Here is a 23,206-nt window from a genome sequence, read left to right on the forward strand (position 1 = left end):
TTAAAAGATTAAGATCAACAGATGCCAAAAGCTACTTCTACAAGGGACTAAATTTCTCTCTTGATTCCAATTAAGACCAAATTTTAAAATGTTGGATTGAGGGTTATGTGCTTGCACTCAGATTTCACATATAGCATACCTGACTGTTTTCCCCGTCATTGAACAAAGTAGTCAGGTTTTGTTCTTTGGGTGCGGAGGCCACATGCCCCACTATATATGAGGGTTCAAGAGGCACACTTCCCTGTGAAAAGCACAAGGATAAGGAGTGATTCTGCTGCTGAGGTAAAGCTAGGCCATAGAATATATAAATAAATATATATTATAGAGAGAGAGAGAGAACATGTGTGTGTATATATGTTTATATATATGTACAGAAAATAATATTCTGAACAAGAAAAGCATATAAAGCAAAAACCTTCCCCTCTAACATCTTTAAATAAGTATACAAAGTGATACAAAGCCTCTAGTTAACAACTAGAATGCTTCTTTCCTGTAACTAGAATATAAGTTTTTTACTTTATATTCTCATTACCTTTGGAAAGAGATAAGAAACTTTTTAGAGAAACCATGTATTACTCCAGAGTCAGCATCAGATTATCCATCTCCCATAAGTCCTTTATCTTGAAGTCTTATTTATAAAAGTTACACTATACAAATGCGCAAGACTTTATGATAAGCAGCCTGCCTGACTTGTCTATACTTCCTCAAGAAGGCAGAAGACAGAAATAGTCCTTTTTCTAAAAACTTCCAAGTACTGAAGTACAACTATTTCTCCACTTTAGAATATTACCATACCATAACACAAAGTTATGATTTTATGACTGATGCAGGTTAGAATCTTCATAAATTAACTACCCAAGTTAAAATATAAGGCACTAACCTGGCTGGAGACACCTGGATCTTCAGATATTGAAGAAGGCATTTCAAAGGGAGCTGGCCAGGAGGCCCTTCCTGCTTCATCACTCTCGCCTGAAACAGGACCCTCTTGGTGCTGTTTTGAAGTGGAAGGAACAGGCTGAGCAGCTCCATCACCATTAATACTGACAAAAGCAACATTAAAAGTTCAGTCAGCAATATGCAACCAGAATCTGCTTTAGAATTACTGTATTTGATGCACTTTATTCTCAAAGAATGACTTTGCTGATACACTAAGAGACTGGTATATTGAAAAGTTGTTCATTGCTCAAACACTTAGATTATGGTACCTGCCATATTACTGAATCATGCATATTTTAAGGTCTTCCCTCATCCTCAGGTCTCAGGAGGAATATTGAGATATGCAGTCAGTTAAGTCAAGCTGTTTACTTTATACTTTAAATTTAATTTGGAATACTTTAATTTCTATTAAACCATTGATACTCTAGTCATTTCCTGATCTCAACCCTGAATTTCCTCTCCAAAAGCATAAAGCAGTAAATAAGACAAACTACAGTCCAATTCTAACATTTATTTCAAGACGAGGAGTGAGGAAAAAGTAAGGTGGCACAGAATTCAAGATGGACAAAAACATGAAGGTACCTGTAATATAAAAATTTGGAAAGTATAGCCTTCTGGTACCAGTGCTCTTTACTCTTCTTTTTTCGTTGCCACTTCTGATCAATCAGTCTTTGATAAAACTCTTTTAACCATGTCCAGTCTCCTGTCTAGGCAACATCATATACATGAAATTAATGTCAAGAAACATCTGCAAAGCAAACCAAGTACCTGACTTGACTTACGAATGCTCATCCCCAAAGAACAGCAGACAGTTTTTCTAGATGTCTGTTTTCAATAAATAACCGATTCAAGAGTTTTAGCTACAAAGTTACATTACAATGAAATCAACTTTTCAGTGAGATACATGGTAAGAGATTAATTAATACCACATACTTTATTAATAGTATTTATACAATAGTACAACAATGCTGAAGCAATAACAGGAAAGCGGGACGTGAAACCTCAATCCTACAATATCACAGGTAAAAGGACTTCAGATCCTCTATTGCAGTTTGTGAATAAACCGATTGCTGCAAAACAGCAGCATATGCTTCATGCAGACTTTTTGTGCTTGCACAGGCTTCTCAGCCATTTTGATACATGTACGCTTGCCTGCTACATCATTCTTGAAATACTGCATTTTGACCATACGGCATACTTAAAAACAAATGGTTAACCTGAGATGATCTCATGAAGAGTTCTTGAATATCTAGCTCATCCAGCAAGAGAGTCCGCCCAATTCGATGTACTGCCATGCTTACGTGTGACTTGCTATACGGTATCTTCAGAAGTTTTTTAATATTCTTACAGTAGAGAAAGAAAAAAGAGATTACATTCCATATAACTATACTACAATGTAAGATACAGTTCTTCAGAAATTGTAAGTCAAAAACACAGCACTAATAGCGGCGAGACACGGCAGGCAAATAAAACCTTAAAGAGCTAGACCTTTTAAGAAGGCCATTCCAACTTTGGGGTTTTTTGGAATAGACGCAGTCAACTCCCTTACCATACGTGCAATAAGCCAGTTTTTCAAATAGTGATTTTCTTCACGTCTGTCTGTGACAAAGAGACGTTTTTCTTGAGAAACAGCACTATTTTCCATTCTCCCCCCCCCCCTTCTTCCTCACTCGTTTGCCCTAACACTGCCAGGTTTTAAGATGTTGTTTACCCAACTGTACTGCCCCAAGTGTAAGCATGCATCAGACTGACTACAATCACCCGAAAGTGTTTCCATTCACGAATATTGTTGAAGCCAGCCACTAAAGCCACCGGATTTTAACTTATGCAGCACCAGAGGACTGTCACTACTTTCCCAGTATAGCTGTAACAGCAAATACATGCATTCATTACGGAATATAAGCACCTACCACTCCTACACAAACAGTACATATGAAAAAGAAAGAGCCAGCTGTAAACCCACAGTCACTGATTAGGTCTTAGTGCATTAGGTAATTAGGTAAACAAGAGCACCATTCCCATACCAACAAGCTTCGTAAGGAGCAAATAGGAGACTGACAGATACAGCAGAAGGAATCAGCAAGCAGTGAAACAGTATTGATCAGTGCTACAGTCAATACTCTCAGGACGCGAGTAGTTTGGGAAGGAGGTTCTGACTGGGCATTTTTTGGCAGCAAAAAGTCATTTAGAAAAGGATTTAAAAGACAGTGAGACAGAATAAAGGGTGCTCTCAAAAGGGCTTCCAAAGCAGCAAAGAATAAGGAAGAAAAACATTAATATGGCAATGTGAAAACAAGTATCTGAATGATGATGAAAATTTACAGGCTTATTGCCACAGTGCCATCTATGGATTTGGAAGCAAAGAGAGTTAACTAAATAAAGTTACAGCTCCTCTTGGAATAGGTATGTATTTGAGAAGTTGCATTTGTTAAGGTCAGAGAAAAGAACATAAACCACAGTGAGAGCATGGGCGAGACTTTTGACTGTGTCAAAACAAAAAGCAGGAGGTGGGGGGAGAAGAGGAAGAAGAGAACCAAGGAGTCAGTATAAATTCCATACAAAAATTAAACGTGATCACTGTTTGGATCCTCACAACCAGACACCATCAAAAGCGACAAAGGAAAGACTTGATGGTTTTGATTTTAAAAGCTTTATTTTTACCACAGGGACCTCAAGTCTTTGTCAGGTGCCTGCAGAAACTTGGACAGAGAGAAAGATCTAAGTAAAAATCTGTCCAAGATTACCATACAGATAATAATTTCATATGTATGTTTCCTCATCTGAATAACCTCATCTGAATTTTGTGGCGATTATCAGCACCAAAAACACTGGTGAAAGTCACAGGAAAGTAAAGACAACTGCTGAAGGTGGGAGGAAGTCTCTCTCTTCTACGTGAGAAGGCAAACAAATAACCCTAAGAGCAGCAACAATATGCATCAAATAACCAATTTCACAAACACAAGGCTGACCTACATTATAAATTGACACATCACATTCACTGACCTGCATATTTTAGCTAAAAATTATTTTTAAAATTTTAAACATTATTTTTAAAATTGCACTGGAATTATGTTTTTATCTATACTTCTTTTATTCAATGATCACAACTCCCTTAGACAACACAGCAAAAATTAGATCATTTGCTTGTACTTCATTAGGGCACTTTTCCTTTTCCTCAAAGGACACACAGGTCATTCTTTGACAGTGCCTTAACATAAGAGTTATACACCATAAATGTTTGAATCATGGAACTGAAAGTTATGCATACCTCTGAATCAGACACAACATCCACATCATTTCCAATTGAGTCAATGAAGTCATACGCCATTCCAAAGCTATTTAGAAAATATTACAAGTTAAGACATGAAGCGTGACATTAAAAATACAGCTACTTGTTCTCCAAGCATGCTCAGCTTCTGAAAGCATTTTCTTCATGAAAAACAGAACCTAGCTAAACATTACTAGCTCTAATGAGATCAGAAGTTAATTAACAAAATCATTTTGAAGTTCCACAAGTTCAGTAATACTGTTGGAATTATTTACATTCAAGTTCAAGACATTCCAAAAAGTAGGCTAAATTTTTTTTAGAAAAAGCTAAAGAAGTCAGAAAAAAATGAAGCTGTCTTAACATACACATTAACAGAGGAGCTGGGTTCTACAAAATGCCTTCCTCTCCCCTCCATTTTTTTTAGTAAAAAGTAGTAAGTCAGTTTTGAAAAGTTTCTCTCTTTAAAGATTTAAGCATGCTTTATTCCTGAATTTTGTCAGCTGTGGTTTTATTTTGCTTCTGTATAATGTTTTTTTTCCTCCTGTTTTCAACACAGGAACTTGGCTTACATATTTTAACAAACATATCCTTATTTCTTTATCTGCCCTTATTAATGCCTCTCTAAATTACGAGCTATTTAAATTGGACTATTTCAATAGTCAATATTGTTCTTTCAAATTAAACCAGGAATTACCATAACATAATAAAATACATGATATATAAATGTCTGAATTCATACCCTCACTCTTAGGTTTTAATATTGCCACTAGAGACAGAGAGAACAAACTGCCTCTATTGGACAAACAAACACAGTATTTAAAAATTAATAAAGCCTGTAGGAAAAACATGTGGGCGCACTCAAAAATGCACGTCACCTAAAATCAGTTAGGAGGATTTAAACACGGATCTCCTGCACACTATTGATTTTCACTAACGAGTTGACTTAGTATGACTTTGCTTGCTCAGGACAGAAGCTAAATCTCCTGTCTAGAAACACTCTGAACTCACCTCATCCAACTAGTTAACAAACATCCCTACAGAAAGATAGCATTGCTTTTTAGTTTTACCACTTATTTTAATTCCCTTGCATATTCTTGACAGGACTATGAAGTTTCTTTTTCTATTAGTTAGCCAGTTCTGATTTCTAAAGATTAAAACCAGGCTAGCTGAACCAGTCTGGTTTGATTTTGACCAACTGACAGGCAGCCAATCACAGATCAATAGGAAGTCAGTTTGACTGTCTCATGCAAGGTGTGTCAACATGCATTTGACAAAAAATCCATCGGCATTACTAGCATCCTTAATCATCTATAAAGGAGAGAAGACAGCACACAGGAAAGAACCAAGGAAGAAAAAGAAGGGGGAGAGTGGTGAAGTAAGACATATTTACAATGACAAAAAGTATGTACAATACTTTGAATTACAGGGGTCCAAGTTCACTGTTAAATTTATTCTTAAGAGTTTGGGAAAAAATAATAGAGCCTGATGCATTTACCTTGAGAAGGGTTTACTTTTCTTGTTGTTGCCAAGAATGGTTGTACCTGCCGGTCCTAGCTTAGCGCTTTCACGTAACCAATTTGCAGGTGGGAGTTTCAAATCGGTCTTCTCTTGAAGACGGGCAAACGCCGCTTGCGGGGGGGCAGACGAGTATTTCACCACAGCACTGCTTTTTACCTCATTACCTCCGAGAAACAACAGCGACCCCTAGTTTTCAAAGAAAAATCAGCCCTTCATTTATGTAATGCACAAGTTAAAGCTATCAGATTTGGTTTTTGCGTCTGTTCACCTCCAGTGAAGGTGAGCCGTTTCTCAAAGGCAAGCAGCCGAGCTCGCAGCTTCGCTCCTCCGCCCTTCGCGCACGCCCGCCGACGTTGAGCCCCGACTCACCTCAACCCCACGCCGGCGAGCGGGAGCGAGGTCAGCGGAGCTGCCCGCCGAGCTCAGCCGGAGGCCAACACGCCGCTCGCCCTACGGCCGCAGAGGCGCCGCTTGACCGCCCGCAGCGCCGAGGCTGCCGCACGGGCCAACCTCCCCGCCCCGCCTCTCCCCGCCAGCGCGGAGCCACCCGCCGCTGCCTCCCTGACGCGACCAGCTCCGACCCGACGCACCTCCAGGGGAAAACGGATCGGCGGGCCGCCACCGGAGCGAGCACGCCGTACTTACAACGCAACAATAAAAACACTGTTTATAATTACCGCTTAATCATAACTAGCGCGCTCTGTGCCATACTTCAGCCCTGACAATAACGCTCCTTATGGAGGAGGAATACCTATCAGGCAACTTCAAACGCTCCTCTGGGCTGCCTTTACGGCACGGGCCCTCGGTGCGCTCCGCGCCGCGGGCCGCCCCCCGGCCTAGCGCAGGGCCCGAGGCGGGGCAGCGCCGCAGCGGCGGCCGCCTCGCCTCGCCTCCCCTCCGGTACCTGCTTAGGCTCCTCCGCGTCTCCTCTCGGCGAGGCAGCGGCCCCCGCGGCGGCGGTGGCGGCAGCCCCGGCTGCGCAGGTCTCCTCCATTTTCCGCCCGCCTCGCGGCGCCAGCGCGGGCGGCGGCCGGAGCCGGGCGGGCCCCGGCGGGGGGAGGCTGCGTCTGGCCGGGCCCGCGAGGGGCGGCAGGCCGCTCTCAGCGCCCGCGGGGGCAGGGGAGGGGCGCGCCGGCACAGCCACCTCTCGCGCGCTTTCCCGCGAAGTCCCAGGAGGCGCTGGGGGCGGGGCCTTAACGGGGGCTGGCCAATAGGAGAAGGGCGGTGGGTTGGGTTTGATGGAGGGGCGTGGCTTTAGCGGGGATTGGCCAATAGGAGAAGGGCGGTGGGTTGGGCTTGCGGGAGGGGTGGGGCTGTAGCGGGCGCTGGCCAATAGGGAAAGGGCGGTGGGTGGGGTGCGAGGGCGGGAGCGCTGAGGGCCGGGCGTTGTCGCCCGCCGCCCCTCGCTCTCTTCGTAGCTGCCCGCCCGGTTTCGCGGGCAGCGCGCGGCTCTGCCGGCCCAAGGGCGGCTCCCTCGAGGTAGGGCTGAGCGGGGGCAGGTGGTCCCGGCGGGGCCGCGCGAGCTGCGCCATCAGCGGCCGCCCCGTCCCGTCCCGCCCCGCGGGCGCCTTCCCGCGTGGCTGAGGTGTTGCTGCGCTGCCTCGCCCCTACCTTGGAGAAGCACGTACCCGTGTTAGATGAGATCCTGGAGCAGGCCAGGAGGGCTCACTGACCTGATCCTCTAGTCAGGAAATCATGCAAAAGCTGGCTGGCTATCAAGATCTTCCTGAGCTGAACGTACAGCAACTGAGCATGGTCTGCCATGGTTTCTTTATGGGGCCAGTTCCTATCCAGTCACTGATTCTCATGAAGTTTGTGTTAACTGCCTTTGAAATTATTTATTTCTTTCAGGACTGAAAGCGTCCTGTAGATTTGAAAATTATTAGGTGGCCTGGCAGAAAGTACAGTTGCGCAAGCCTTGTTTCCCTTGCCAACCAAGCTAAAATATTCTAATCTTGCATAATTTCACTAACATAAAGCATATCCTTTACCAATAACAATATTGAAAGTGTAGCAATACACATTGGTATGAAAATAGATGTATACAATCTAAAAAAAGCATGACACTATTTTAAAGCAGTTTTAGTCCAACTTTTATTACATTGGATCTTTGCCTACAGCCACTGCAGACTTTGGCCAAACTCTTAATTCAGTTATTTCTTGCTTGCGGTCCTTTGGAATCCTTTTATCATGTTAGGAAGGGATCTTTCTAAGTCTGATCCTTAAACTTTTTTTCAGTTTTGTTCATATCTCAGTGGAAAACAGCGGTAAATACAAAACAGTGTTGCAGTCCTTCAGGACAAAAAAAAAGAGAATCTATAATGTAATACTTTTAAAGCAAAAGCAGTGTCTGTTTGAGTTTGCAAGAATAGATCCCAGGTTATTGAATCTGAAAATAGGTAAAATGGAATAAAAGCAAATCATAGGTTCCTCCTGCCTGCCATGCTCTTTATTGTCCTTCTCTAGTTCTTTCTGTCATCGACTTCCCCTGTCTGAAGAATAATATGAGTTATCTTCATAGCCTTCTGAGCTGATCCTGGCACATTTAGACATCAGTACAGTTCATCATACTCAAGGCTAAGATGACAATACAGTGACAAAACTGTTTCAAAATAGGCAGCTAGTTTACAGTTTGAGGGGTTTTTTTCTTAACTAAAACTACATTCTCTGGAACAGCTTATTTTTCATATGCAAGTTTTATATCAGCTTCTGTAAATCATGATAAAAGTAGTTTATCCAAGTCATTTACCTCCTGTTGTACTTGAAGGTAACTTATGGTATGGCATCATTAATAACAACAGCATCCAAACCATTGCTCTTCCATGTATTACCAAAACTTCCAACAGATATCTACAGGAACAAAGTAGGTCATTTAGAAGAAAGCCTTGAAAAACGCCTTGAAAGACTGCCTGATGACAGCTTGTACTCTGAAATATCATTACTTCTGTCTGATAGTTAGTAAGATGGAAAACTAGAGTATGTTCTCACGCAGGAGCTTTGAAATTTCCTTTAAAACAAATGCTTGTGGTTGTCTGAATCGTTAATATTTAACTGATATAAGTACTGTATTTTTTCTTGTTTGATTTACCAGCTATAGTGTTTGATTCCCACTTAAATTAGCCTTGAATATTTATAGAGTGGAAAACAGGCCTATGCCATTTGCCATGCAAGCATCATTCTCTGGCTAGACTGTCAAGGCTCAGGAGGCAAAGACTTGGTTTGTGCTTGAATTAGGGTGAAGTTCAGTCTTGCCTACAGCTCGTTACACTTAAAGCAATGGCTTTGTCTCTCCATGCCTCAGCTTTTCTTTCTGTGAAATACATGAAACTGTACATTCTCCACTTTCCCAGCCATTAAAAAAAAATTGTTACAAAATACTGTATGTAAAAAAATGGCTGCCATATGCATCTTTGTCCACAATATGAATTAACAGACCAAGGAGTTTTCTGACCAACAGGCACATGGCGCAGTGCAAATTGTCTCCACGCTCCAAAGCTGTCTGCCTCCAAACAGGGTATCCGCTTCCGAACTGCCTAATAGGTTTCCCTGAACCATACCCAGCATCATCTCCGCAGTGCTTGCTGGCAGGGAGCATGCTAAGGGCATGTTTCTGCTTATATAGTGCAAGACTAAAGTCACCATATTCATTATTTATGTAGCTGTATTAAGTATCACTGTAGTTTCCATAGAATCTTTTTTTAGCCTTAATTACTTTTATATTATTTACCAATCTAATTCAGTCTAGCACAGTCTAGCTACTGTGCATTTCATATTATGTGAATTCTTTATATTCCAATGACTAACAAATAGCTCTGACATTCAGGGGTAGGGTAAGGATTGCTTAGGGAAGCTGTACACCAAGCAAAATATTTGGAGGGGGAAAAGTACAGTTTGGGATTTAAGAATTCTGGATTATTTCGTGGTTTTACCCCAAACTATTACTAATTTTGAACAAGAACCTTAAGGGGAAGTTTTGCGACTAATCAGGGTAAATAAGGGTGTCAGGATCTAGCACTTATATATATTTCAGCTCATTATCCTGAGGGAGACAGGGATATCCCTTTTGTATTACCACAAAGGTACTGTCTTTGGCATTTTGGGGGTATCTTTACCCAGAAGTATAATTTTCTAATAAAAAGTGCTATTTTAAGCCAAGGTTTTCTTTTTAACGCTAGGATTAAAGGGCAGAAGCATAATATGATTCCATACTTTTTGCAGAGGTGGAATTAAAATCAGAGGCAATATGCTAATTATATCTTAAGCCATCTCTGATGGAGTTGGGTCTTAGAGCTATTAAAGTAAGGACAGTTTTTTTAAGGAGCTGGAGTAGTTGCTGGAGAGTAAATTGTTTTACCATATCAACAGTTCTTTCTCCACACTTTCAGCAATACTAGCCCATACAGCTGTATACAAGGAAACCAATTTTTACAGCTGATAGCACAGAATTACAAGCTAATTTAGTAAGTCAAAAACAGATTGTATACAGTAATGAAAGACTGTTACATTTGACTATAATGTATAGAATTATATGCATCACAATTTTAATTTTATGAAATTTAATGAATTAAAAGATTCATTCTATCAAAATCACTAAGACAAAATTTAAGATTTGTATTTATGTTATTCATATACTTTAAATAAATTTGCATTCTTAAAAATGAAGATGAGAATTTAATGATGAGAATTTAATTTGTAGGGGACAACATTCTCAAGTTAGAAAGAAATGGGAAATATTTAAAGAAATCTTTTAAAACAGTTAAACAATGAATACAACATTCCACACTCACACATAAGAGAGTTGTTACATTCTAACGTCAGAGAGGCAGTAATCACTCTTGATGCATGATGATAATAATAGCTATCACCAAGCCATTAAACCTGCTAATGTTATTCTCATAGCACAGAAGTGCAGGTATCTGTTTGCCTAGATTTAACTACATGTGAAAAAAACAACAATCAAACCCCCTGTCTTTGTCCATATTAACATGAGGGGTAATTACAGTCTTAATTGAATGCTTTTATAGTAATTATTTTAAGATACAGTGGTAGTAGGTGCTAAGTATTTCCTTCCTACGAAGCAAAACACTATGCAGATGCCTATCACCTTACCAAGGTGGCACAGCCAGCTCTCAGTTTTATGTTGTGATACTGTTCTTCTTAAACTCCTGGAGTTAATGCTGTTTTTGACCCACTTTCCTTTGTTCCTCTCCTATTTATAGACTGAAACTTACACACACAAGTGCTACAGGTTCAAAACCAGAAGGCAAAAAAATCCCTAAGATATTGTCAGATTTTTTTTTAAATGAGTATGGTTTGTATATAGAATTAAGAAGTGAGTTTGTGTAAAGGAATTTTTAGAAGAGCATGGAGCTGCATCTTAGAAATAATACACCTGGTGTCCCTGGTTTTTGGTTTTGTCAAAAATGCTTCTTTCCTCAACTATTACCATCAAGAACGCAAAACGTCACTGAAGTGATTGCTCAGAACTAAATAATATGAAGTGAACTTCGTTTCTTTCTTTTTCCCCCTACTGCAGCCGACTGATAAGAGGAGCGTTGCTTTTGCTCATCTGTTGCTCTAGATCCCACTGAGATCCCAGAATGATTTAATGACTCAGCCTCACTAAACACAAAGGCCGAGGACTCAAAATATAACTTTAACGGGCTTCAACAAGAATCTCTTAGTTGCATACAGCCGCCTAAAACGTGCTTGCTACGCGTGGGAACACTTGCACCGATACTTGAAGGACGCAAAATAATCCCAGCAGTGCTGTTTCCCCTCAACTTCTTAATTTAAACGGCGGCAACGTCCTTCCTCGTTTGGTACCGGGTGGCTGGTGAGAGCAGCAGCGCAGGGGAGCACCGAAGTGGGGCGGGAACCTTCACCCACCCCGCGCCTCCATTTCCCCCTCCCGGGCCGGCCTCCTCCTACCCTAGGCGGAGGAAGCAGCTCTCAGTGTTTCCAGAGAGAGGGTTTTTTTTGTTTTGTTTTGTTTTGTTTTTTCCCGTCCCCAAAGCGAGGGTCTCGCCGCACGGCTGGGGTTTCCTCCTCCTCAGGCGGGCTCCGCTACCCGCCCTGGCGGCTCGCCGCGCCACTTAATGGCGGCGCCACCTCCTCCTCCTCAGCCCGCAGAACCCTGCGGCGGGGCTGCTCCCGCCGCTCTGTGAGCCGGACGAGGCAGCCGCCATGGCAACCGCGGTGCCCTGAGGCGAGGCGCTGAGCGGGGCGGGCGGGCAGCCGGCGCGCAGCCATGCCCAAGGCCAGGTGGGCCAACCCGCGCACGGAGCGCGACGGCGCCTGGGTAAGGGGCCGGGCTGCCCTGTCAGCTGGGTGTTTAGTCCAACTTCAGCTCTCCACAACACCGGCCAAAAGTTTGCCAACGCCTGTTCCAGTCACCTTTTTCTGAGGAAAGGGAGCTGCGGGCGAGAGTCTCCTTTAGCCGAGGAAGTGCGGAGTCAGACGTGTTTTCGAAGGAAAAGAAGGCTTCGTGTTCCCCTGAACTGAGGAGAAAGCGTACGAGGGGGGCAGAGGGGAGCCAGGCGGCGGCGCGTTTGGCGGCCGGTCCGGTTACCCGGGTCAGTGCCGCGGCGCCCAGGCACCGGCGGTTACTCGGCTGCCCGGAACAGCGTAGGAAAACAAAGAAAAAAAAAAAGCGCCATTACAGCCTTTTAATAGATTAGTTACCATTATATAAACAACTTCCAGAAAGTTCCTGGAGAAATAATATTGGGTGCGCTTTTTCTTATCTATTTTACTCATCTACCTCGTCAGTTTTTTTTTTTTTTTTTAAAAGGTAGGGATTGCGGTCGTCTATGGAGGGAGCCGGCTTCTTCCAACGGCCACGAGGTGGTGCGGTAACACCGACAGTGAAAACAGAAACGACAATTTCCCCCACATTTCTCACCGGCTCTATTGGTTTTTATGGACCCCAACTTTTATTGTTGTCTAGTTCGCTCATGCTGGGGTATGTGAAAGCCGAGCCGAGTCACCTGCGGGCTCCGCGCCGAAACAGGTTCGGTATGTCGAGGAGAACTTGCCGCCGGCGTACCGAGCTCGGGAGCGGGTAGGTTGTTGGGCCAAGGCAGTCGGTCGGTGTACAGGAGTCCTTCTCGCAAGGTGTTGCAGGGTGGGTGGGTGCTGGGTGGGTGCTAAGGTCTACGAGTCAAGAACAGCGCTCACACGTAGGGTGGCTACCAAGGTACTCGTCCCCCTTCTGTTGGTTGTTAGAGCTACCTGAGACGCGTCTGTGCGTCAGAATATGTCGTGATCGATCTCAGTCTGAAACGCGTGTGCAAAATAGCCCCGTAAGAACACTTAATTCGTAGCTGATCAGCTGCTTTGAACTGAATATCAGACATTCTACGTATTTAAGAAAACAGTTATTTCTTTGTAACTAAAGAGGTGGAAACTTCATGTTTGAAACAGCTCTTAAGGCTTTCTTAAAAATGAGAAAATCGGGCCAATTTTGGAAACAGTCAAAATACAGTAGTTTTAAAACTTGAGCGTTTATAAAGTTACGATTTCTTATGTCCTAACTTTATGATCAGGCTGAGCTTTGCTTTACCCACCCGCTTTGTGCACAGAATATTTTCTGATTTAATTTCCGATAGGCATAACGTTATATTGAGTTCATTTCACAAATTTTGGTATTATCAAGAGCAGAAATGGGCTGGCAAAGAATGCTCAGAACGGGAGCTTGGGGCTAGTGAAAAGGAGAAGATTTATAGTACGTTACGTTGATTGTGTAGCTTTCTGTGAAGCATCTGGCCCTAGCCGCTGAGAAGGAAACCCAGGTTAGATGGACCTTTTGTCAACACTAGTATGACTGTTCGTCTGATGTTACGCCATCCGTTTACCTGCCCTTCGCTGTTAGAAAAAAACTAGGGAAATTTCTAGTTTTCAACAGTGAAGAATTAAAATGAGGTTTGCAATGCAAGCGTGAAGATGCAGTAAAGGCGAAAATGCAACGTCACGTCGACATTCTGAGGAAGTTTGTTTATGTGACGTTTTTAAAAACTGCTGATAAAGAGTTGTTGGAAGCTGACTATACGTGAAGCTGTCTGTAGTCTCTTTGTATAAGGGAACTCCTTGGCTGTGTGGCTAATTTTCTCAGAAATATAGTAGTTTTTAGGTTTATATTACCTCTTATTTCTTACTTTGTGATAGTCCTATCATTATTATATAATAGATTTTTTTAAAAACATTAGTTAATATGTGGAATCACTCAAGAGAATATTCAGTATTTAACGCCTTGGTTATCAATTTTCCTGCAACGTATAAGAACTAGTAATAAACATAATTCCTAAGTTGTTAAGGTTTACTTGTAATTGAAGTGGAGTCCTTTAGTAGGTCACCATTTTAACAATATTAAAGGTGCTTATTTTTAAGCACGTGTATGACAACGTATCCATATTGAGCTACAGTCTGGCTGAATTTTTTTGTAAACATGGGACACCTACCAAAAATGAAGCAAATTCAGCCAGTGTACCAAATACTCTCGGATATGATTATGCAGCTGACTGCATGCAGACAAGTTTTCATTTGTTGATTATTCTTGCTGGGTCAGACTTCTGGTGATATCTATCTTTCGAACTGATTCAGAGTATATCTCATAAAAGGCATTTACTCTCGAAACAGGTTTTTAAAATTTTGTTTCGTTAAAACTCGTTCTTCTATATGGAGGTGAATAGGATAGCTGGAAGATGAAACTTTATTCCACAATATTAACAGTAAAAATCACTAGAGTAGTTACAGAAAAAACAGCGTTTTCAACACGAAACAGAAAAATAATACGTGACGAAAAATAGAGGCAATCTAACAGTCCAGAAGAATTTTCAGTGTTTCGCATTTTAGCTGTTTTATCATATTGCCATGATATATAGCAAACAAACCTTAAAAAAGTAACTATGTTGATTACTTTTTAAACAATTAGCTTTTTTGCAGTTGCAGATGCCCTTTTCTCCTAAAACTGTAGTTTCATTTTACAGACTGGAAGAACATTATGTTAAAAAATGAAATTATAAATTAGTTATGCGATTAATACCTCCTCCACTTCCCCTGCAACAAGCAGTGTACATGACATTCAGTACATAAATCATAGATTAATTCAGTTTTGAGGTCCCTTTTGTAGTTCATTTTAATTAGCTTTGGGCTTACTAGTGAATCAAACAAGGCAGTCCTGACATATGTCTAATATTTTGCTGCTCGTAGACAGAATGTAGCATTTTTTTATTTGAAAACTCACACTTTTCTGTGAATTAATCATTAATCATGTAGATGTTCACTAAGTCAAGGGAACACACATCCTCCTGATGATTTTTTTTTAAAAAAGTCCATTTTTCCCCAATAAAATGTTGCGTAAATGAAGATTAAAAATGTGAAAATGACATCAGTGTTAGAAGGTATGCAACTATAATTTCGGCATCTGTCAGAATATGAGAACTAAGACTAGTGTGTATGTGTGCAAGATAAGGTAGATGAAAATCAGATTTTTTTTCCCATCTCTTTTTTTCAGCAAGCAGTGAACAACAGCTTCCCATTTTCTTCTCATGACAACAGACATTGTTTACAGAATGTAGGAGAATATTTTGATTTTGTAAGTACCCAGAATTGAGAAAATCAGAAAGTGCATCTCTCTCAGTCTGCCAGGAGATTAAACACAGCATCATTTTTCTCCCTTGCAAACATTGTAGATGCTCAGAATTGTGAGAAGACAAAAGTGTAAACAACAAAGAAACACACCCTTCATTAGTATAGAGATGTGACTGCTCTAGGGCTGGCACAGGTGTACAGCAGTACAGATCATCACTGAGAGGGGCAGCATTCGAGGGGAACAAAAAAGCCTATGATTTGGGTCTCTTATAGGCATCTTGAAGTGCTTCTGTTTGGCAAGGCTTAAGATGATTTTGCACCGAGTAATATGCTCTATCACTCTGCTAAAAGTGATTGCCTTTGCATTGAGCTTTTGTCAGCCACTCCTGAGTCAGTCACACATACTGGTTCACTCACCTTTATCAACAGTTTAAACAAAATTCATAGGACACTTGAAATATTTCTCCTGAATGTATTATTTTCCAGTCCACATCTCTTTGTATCTATGTTGCAGAAGCCACAATATTGAATGGTTTTTTTTTATGTTTGGCTTTTCTGTACATGCAAGTTTCATGTTTTTCAGTTTTCAGTCCAAACAACGTCATTTACCTAATTCTTTGTTACTCTGAAGATTAATCTAGCTGATACTTTGAGTATATAATATGTTACAGAAATGCAAAGTATAAGTGATTTATTAGTAGTGATAGATGGAAAGTCAACGTGTTTCCCTTTATGTATGGAGCCAGCATTGTTCATACGGGCAAATCAGGCAGTATTATTTTTGACTTGGTAAAAACTGACCATGAGTTCCTGAAATCAATGTGGTAACAGCTTCATTAACTTCCCGGTGGGGTAGGGACCGTTGCAAGATTCATCTGTGAAACTATCATCCTAAGTCATATGTTTACAGGAATTTTTCTTTCAATCTTTTTGTAGGGTTTTGGACGGAAGAAGGTTGAACCAGAGAGAAGGCAACAGAACTCACAAAACTTCTGCCTATGGGCACACGAATCTGTTCCTAGCAGTGATGATGGCTTTACCATTTATCAAACATCATTCATGAAAGATCAAAATACTGAGCAGCCATTCTGTAGGCGATATCCAAAACACCACTTAGAAAAGTGTTACGCTGACAAAGCCATTGCCGAGGATGAAAAAAACCTGCAGCCAAGCAAGTCATGTTAATTCCAAGAGCACCTTTTCCCTGGATCTGAACTACTTATCACTCAAACACATGATGAAATAAACATTTGTGTAAAGTGAATGTGTTAGTACAGTTGAGAGTTCATTTGAAACTAGCAGTTATGTAGATTTCTCTGAAGACATGCATTACAATAGCAAAAATTAATGAAGAGCATTATGAGGAAAAGTGTGCTCGTACATATTTTTAGAAACAGCTGTAGTAGAAGAACAGAGGTAGTGACTATACTTGTGTTCATCCTAGTTGATCCTCATCTTGATATGAAAACTGCAACTTCAGAGTCAATGGCATGGCTGTAGTCCCAAGGAGTTGACAGTGTCTGTGTTTACAGATGTATTTACTGAACTGGATCCTTGAGGATTCACCACAACAGGGAGCCAAAACTCCATATTGAGGTATGGAATGAACTGTACTGAAAGGTTTTATGGGTATGAAGGCAGGTTACTAGCCATTAGGGAAACTAGATACCAAAGCCACTGAGCAGTAGATTGCTGTGCAAAAAAACTGTAATGTTCAGTTTTAACACAGCAGTTGTATAAATAAACAAAGGATGCTGCATACAGTGTCTGCATGCCTGTACAATAATTTTTCAAGTGCGTGTGTGTGTGTGTATTTAGGCATTATTCATAGTAGTAAGGCAAGAAAAGGCTTAAGTTGAAAATGGAATGTTGTGTGAAAGTCTGAGTTTAAGATGGATTGGATCTGGAAAGAACTAATGATTTGTAGTTACATGTCACTAAGAAAGTGAATTCAGAACCAATCCTCCAAACACTCTGCTTTCAGAATACTTACTGTCTTTAGAATTTGGAAGGTATTAGAGTCAGACCTCAAAATAACATTTCCCGCTTCTAAATCATTTCCATTAATATAAATAAAATAATAAACCAAACTCTGTCTTGAAACATACTATATATAAGCTTGTTGCTGTGCAAAATAATGTTGACTAAAAAATTTAAAGCATAAGTTTGTGTGATAGTTTACTTTGTTTACAAGATAAGGTGAACATAAATCTCTAACCCCTTGAATTCACTGTATTACAAGGTATGCCATGAAAATGGATTATGTTAAAAAATGACTTCTGCCTTACAAGGAACATGTATTTCTTTTTGTGCCAGCATGCAGTGGGTGACCTTTTTACGTGCCATCAAAAGAGACTGTATTAGAATACTTCACCGAACATGTCGCAATTTTATTAGCACATGCTGAAATAAACAATTTTTCATGACGATCCCTCTACTGAAGTTCTTGGGGTGCTGCACAATATGTGCAAAACATCATTAAACAATGTTAAGAACAGATAAAGCCAATTGACCTAGTGTTACTAAAAATAATTACTCTTTTTCAAAGTAATGACAGCCTGCCTTGATGACTCTAGAATCAGAATTTCCAAAGCTTTAGCCAACAGTTTCATCTCCAAACTGAATCAAAACTAAACTGTTTGCCAATCACATGGTAAATGAAGTACCCCATGCTATTTGGCTTACTCAAGAGGGAAATCTTGGACCTCCATCAGAAGGAAGGAACACATTCTTGCTACATTGGTAATGTTTATCTGTGGTTTAACATTACAACTGGATATGGTGAAATAAATTACTCTAGTTTGTTATGCTTTAAAACTGCACTAGAAAGATTCCAGATTTCTCTCTTATTTTTTTTTTTCCCTTCTCCACGTTTTTTTTTTTTGCTCACATTTTGACTCGGGCGTGGATTTTTTAAAAGCAACTGTGAATGAATTAACTTTATGTTTTCAACAGTATTGCAATGAAGCTTCTAGAGGAGAAATTGAAGAGCTCATGAAATTTCTATGCAAACTTTACACTATAGTGTATATATACACAGCATATAGTATATATACTATATAGTGTGTGTGAATATACTATATACTGTGCTGGATTGAACAAAACAAGTGATTCCCACATATCACAAACTCTGGCTGTTTTTCTTTAGTAAGTAACATGAGATACAATACACTGAGTTTTGAAATGAATGACAAAGCCATATCTCGCAGAAAGTCGTAGCCTTGCATACTTTGGATAGAAACCATCAGTGTTATTTCATCTTGTAATAACAATGTTTCTTAGGAGAAAGCCCTACTGAATTAAACAATTTATTGCAGTATGTTTTTTTTTCTCCTCTTGGGGATTGGGATAGAGTGGAGGAGAGCTAATAACTCCCATAAAGGTTTCTCAGTCAGTACAGGAAAGCACTCCCAGCTAGTAGTTAGTTAGAATCAGATGAGTGTAGGTTGGCTCAGCACCATAAGCATACTTTGGTTAACTCCACCAAACACTATTCTACAGAAACAGATGGAATGCTCTAGGTTGTGGTTTGAACTGTTGCTTCTTTTCCATTCAGAACCTTTTAGACTCTCTGTCCATTTGGAGGGAAAACTGGTGATAAAGACAGGGTTGTTTTGCTTTTTTTTTTAAAGCACATGAGTTCCTTACAAAAGTTTCCATGAGCAGAGTTGCCAACAATTTGTACACAGTGAGAACCCCTTTGCAGAAACAACAGGCTTCATACGGTAGTCCTTCTGAACAAGCAGCTGTCTTATCCCTCTGTTTTTTCTCCTGAGCCTTGCATTGATTTAGGGTACAGCTTTAACTTCACTAAGCTGTGCAATTCTTAAGTTGTTTCTTTTGTGTTAATTTGAAAGCAGTTTCAGTAGGTTAGCTAAATTTAGAGAATTCAAGCAAAATTGATTAAAGAAACTTAAACCAAAGGTATGGGCAGATGGCTACAAGTTCCTTTGGTTCAATGAGTTGATACTCATCAGCTGAACCATGGTAATAGGCTAAAAGTGATCAAGTAATATGGCTAAGCTGAAGAGTGGCAACTTTGTCACTTACCACTCCATGCCCTGGTTTAACAGAGCCTACTTCTCAGGTTGCATTAGTTCAACTGTATTGGAATACAGTCCTACACTTGTGTCTGCATAGTTATATCCACATTTTTTTTTTCTGCCTTAGTTGCGGATTGTTGCATCTGGGAAAACTGTCTCACTCAAAGCTGCTTTCTCCTGGACCAGATGGCTTCCTGGTGAGCTAAATGTCGGCCCTCCTTTTCTAGCTGTTTCACTATACAGAATTTGCAACCTATGAAATACTTTTAACAGTCATTTGACCCGATGGACAAACTATTGATATGGTATAATAGCAGATGAGTTTGTTTTTGCTACAATGTGAGGCAAAAAACTTAAGTTTTGCCTTAATTTGCTGAAGAAGCTTGAGGTAAGAGGATGCTTAAAGCCTGAGCTGGCTATGAGGAGGGGTGGGCGGGAGGTGGAGTGTGGCTGCTGTTGGACCCAGTAATTCAATGGGAGTGCAACAGCTTGAGTTCCGAGTCATCTGCTGCTAATCAAATCACTCTGTGTTGATAATCAAATCACTCTGTGTAGCTCAAATGTTGTTGCTTAGCGTGTGCTCTCAAGGTTAGACTGAGTGAAGAAACTTGATCTAGATGTTGCAATGAAGATGAGTCCTATTCATCCCCAGGCTGCACAGTTATGCGGTAGCAATACTGCTGGAGATCTGTCTAAACCCAAAATTTGTGGTAATTTATGTACAGTGATATGGTTCAAGAAGTACAGTCTTTTTAGAGTGGATAATATTGAACTTCTAGAAATATCCCTATATTGGTTTAACTTTAACCTAACTAAATAAAATATTGGTATAACTGTAATGATACTAACATTGAACCAGAAGTATAGGCTTATATCTAACAGAAATGCTTATGCTGATAAGCTGTGGCTGTGCTGGCTGATAGAAATAGAATTTCTACTATAAGTAGAAACCGGGATTAGCTATGTCTTTAAACTGGAGTCCTTGCGAGCTTCCTTTCTGGTCCTTAATTTCTGCCTGTCTCTGCTGTGTTATCTAATCAGCACTAGCTGACAAAGCACGAAGAACCATTCAACTCTGGAATGAGAAAGGACTACGTAGGTCTGTCTCATCCCAAATTTCTTGTGTTAGGCTTTCCCCCCTCGCGAAGTATTAAAATAATGAGCTGTTGAAACATTATCTCTAGAATATTTAGTTAAAGGGAAGTCTATTCAGCAGGGAAGTAATCCTAAGTGACCTTAATTTGAAAGTCTAGCAATAGTAACTATTGAAAGCACCCAGTTTATGATTCCATCAGGCAGCTGTGTAGTATTTATGAAATGCATGTTGTCAGCTTACTCTCTCCTCTGTTCCGAGTTTGTTATACTTCAGTAATATTGACCTGAAAGTGAAATATCTCAAATTATCCTTTTTTTTAAATCTTGAGTACAGAAAGCAATGCAGTTTGAAATAAGAGGTAAGTTTCAGTCCAATAGAATCAAAGAAGTGTTGGTTGGAAGGGACAGCTGGAGGACATCTAGTCCAGCCTCCTGCTCAGGCGGGACTATTGCCAACACAGGATTAGCTCAAACCGTGGCTTTGTCAGATTGAGTCTCGAAAGCCTCCAAGGCGGGGGCTTCCTCAGCCTCTCTTGATGACTTGTTCCGGTACTGCAGTGCAGTCCTAGTGAACAATGTGTTTCTAATATCCATCCTGAACCTCCCGCTCTGCCACCCATGACCTTCGCCTCTCAGTGCATCACTTGGCACCACCAAAAAGAGTTTGGCTGCATCATCGTGTAACTGTGCTTCAAGCCGTCACAGGCTGCCCGTTTAAAATAGGTTCTATTCTTTCCTCTCTTCTTGCATTGTTTCAGGGAGAAGGTTATAGATTATTACATGCTGATGCAAATTTTCTTTACTCCTTTCTTCTTTTCTCATATCAAAGCCATTTCACATGCTTGGAATAGAATAGATGTTCATTAGGTCAGCAAGAGAAAGTGCATATATATACATAAATGAGCATGCTTCTCTAGCCCAGGGGTTAGGATACCCACCAGGGAGAGGGGGTTTCCTTGGTCAAGGTCCTTGTATGGCTGACTGTTAAATTTAAAATAAACATCAATTGAAGCAACGACTGGAACTCAGGTCTGCCTCCTTGGAGATGACTGCCCAAACCCTGAACTAGAGAAAGCTCTGTGCTTTCTTCGAAGCCCAATCAATATTTAACCATTTCATACAAAATGTAGCAGCTTTGACAGAGAGAGTACAGAATGGTCTCTTCTTGAGACTACTTAAAACAGCTCAGAAAATTAGTAGAATCTTAGGAATATTTTTTTTTTCCTTGCTGTACGATGTCTAGAAATAGTAAAATGACGACCAGAAAGTACTATACTAATAGTAATGAATTAATCCTTACATTAGCCCCATGAAGTACTTCAGTAGTGGTACTCATTTTACAAATGACTTAATTGTAGCATGCTGCACTGAGGTTGTTTACTCAGAGTCAGCAGCAAGAGCCATGCCTATAAATGGAGGAGTCCTGACTCCTAGGCTTTTGCTGTAACCAGCACTTCTTTACCTTTGAATAGATTTGCTATATACTACTATTAGAGCTTCATTAGAGATTTTATTGCCTGCCAGTGTATTATTTTAAGAAACTAATGGCTATGTGTATGTTCTTATGATCCCCTTCAATACTCTGTGGAACGAGAGACAACTTTTATGACTGGAAGCATGCTATTTCCATAATGGAAGTGTATTTCAAATTAAAATTAACATCCGCTTAGCCTCTCCCATCCTTGCAAAAGTAAAGATCTGATTTAGATTGTCCAGCATATTCTAATACCTACAAATAGCAATGCCTACTCTGCATACAGGCCAACAGAAGTAGTAAATACTGTGCTCAGAAGTAATTTTGTGTGAGATCAGGCTCTATAGTACTAACCAGACATTCATGCCTCAAATGGCTTTTTAGGCATGCATTAATGACCCTATGCAACAGACCTCCTCATCTTATTGCTTAATTAATCAATGGCCCAGTGGCACATTGGCAGTGCTCTTTTTCAAGCTGTGCCTCCCTTCAGATGGTAATCAGATGGTATACGGCTGTATCTACTTATGGGAAAGTCAAAACCCAATAAATAAAGTTTAATTTCCTGATTCCCCTGGGATATAGTGATTCTTTTTAACAATGCTTCTTCAGTTGAGTTGAAATTAAAAAACAGCGTGATCAACATATTGCATAATATTTCATGGATGGAGTTAAGTACCAGGTTTAAAGACTTAGAAAAGGGGATAGAAGAGGAAAGATTGTTGATAATGAAGCAAAACAGTTTTTTATGAAAAATGTCTAGTCCTCGTTTTGTTACTGGCTCTAAACACTACTCTATCTATTAAGAATTACCATGAGGATTTTCTCTGTGCTGTGGTGTTAATCTTCATTCTAAGGCTGATATCATTTGGAATAGAATTAACATTTCATCTTAAAAATATTTTGTAACATGTAATACAGTTAGGAACCATAGGAGGGCAGATGTATGGAAAGCCTTTATTTTGGTATGTAAGTTTTATGTAAGCGTGAAATCTACTGTAGTGAGTAGAATTATGCCTGATTTATATTGGTCTTAATCGGAATCATGACAGAGAAATGCAATAATTTGATTCAGACACAGACTGAGATGTATAAGTCTCATGTCTTTATGAACATAAACATCTTTTTGCAGTTTTAACATCGTTTTGATGTTAAAAGTTTCAAAGATTTTTCCAATCTGCAGTTATTTTGTTTTGCCTTTGCGAGTCTATAATCTAGCTACAGTTACTTTAATCAGAAAGATAATATCCAGTAAGTTAATGAAGTTAGTTCTTTTGTACT

At 40.3% G+C, this 23,206-nt stretch overlaps 2 protein-coding genes across 2 annotated transcripts in view; one reads left to right on the top strand and one right to left on the bottom strand.

The window, feature by feature from the left end:
* Nucleotides 1-6,814, bottom strand: part of EDRF1 (erythroid differentiation regulatory factor 1) — a 39,809-nt gene extending 32,995 nt beyond the window's left edge. The window contains exons 1-7 of the mRNA XM_068951455.1: nt 6,627-6,814; nt 5,700-5,908; nt 4,205-4,271; nt 2,154-2,279; nt 1,519-1,643; nt 881-1,040; nt 140-241 (exon numbers count right to left, since the gene is read on the bottom strand). Coding sequence (XP_068807556.1) covers nt 140-241; nt 881-1,040; nt 1,519-1,643; nt 2,154-2,279; nt 4,205-4,271; nt 5,700-5,908; nt 6,627-6,716 — 879 coding nt within the window. The 5' untranslated portion in view covers nt 6,717-6,814. The remainder of the gene's footprint in view (nt 1-139; nt 242-880; nt 1,041-1,518; nt 1,644-2,153; nt 2,280-4,204; nt 4,272-5,699; nt 5,909-6,626) is intronic.
* A 5,158-nt stretch (nt 6,815-11,972) lies between these two features.
* TEX36 (testis expressed 36) lies at nt 11,973-17,734 on the top strand. The gene is made up of 4 exons (XM_068951153.1): nt 11,973-12,023; nt 12,672-12,785; nt 15,237-15,317; nt 16,250-17,734. The coding sequence occupies exons 1-4, from the start codon at nt 11,973-11,975 to the stop codon at nt 16,496-16,498; spliced, it is 495 nt and encodes a 164-aa protein (XP_068807254.1). The 3' UTR covers nt 16,499-17,734.
* Nucleotides 17,735-23,206: the final 5,472 nt, after the last annotated feature.

The sequence above is a fragment of the Struthio camelus genome, chromosome 7 (genome assembly GCF_040807025.1).
Source record: "Struthio camelus isolate bStrCam1 chromosome 7, bStrCam1.hap1, whole genome shotgun sequence".
NCBI classification, from domain to species: Eukaryota; Metazoa; Chordata; class Aves; order Struthioniformes; family Struthionidae; genus Struthio; species Struthio camelus.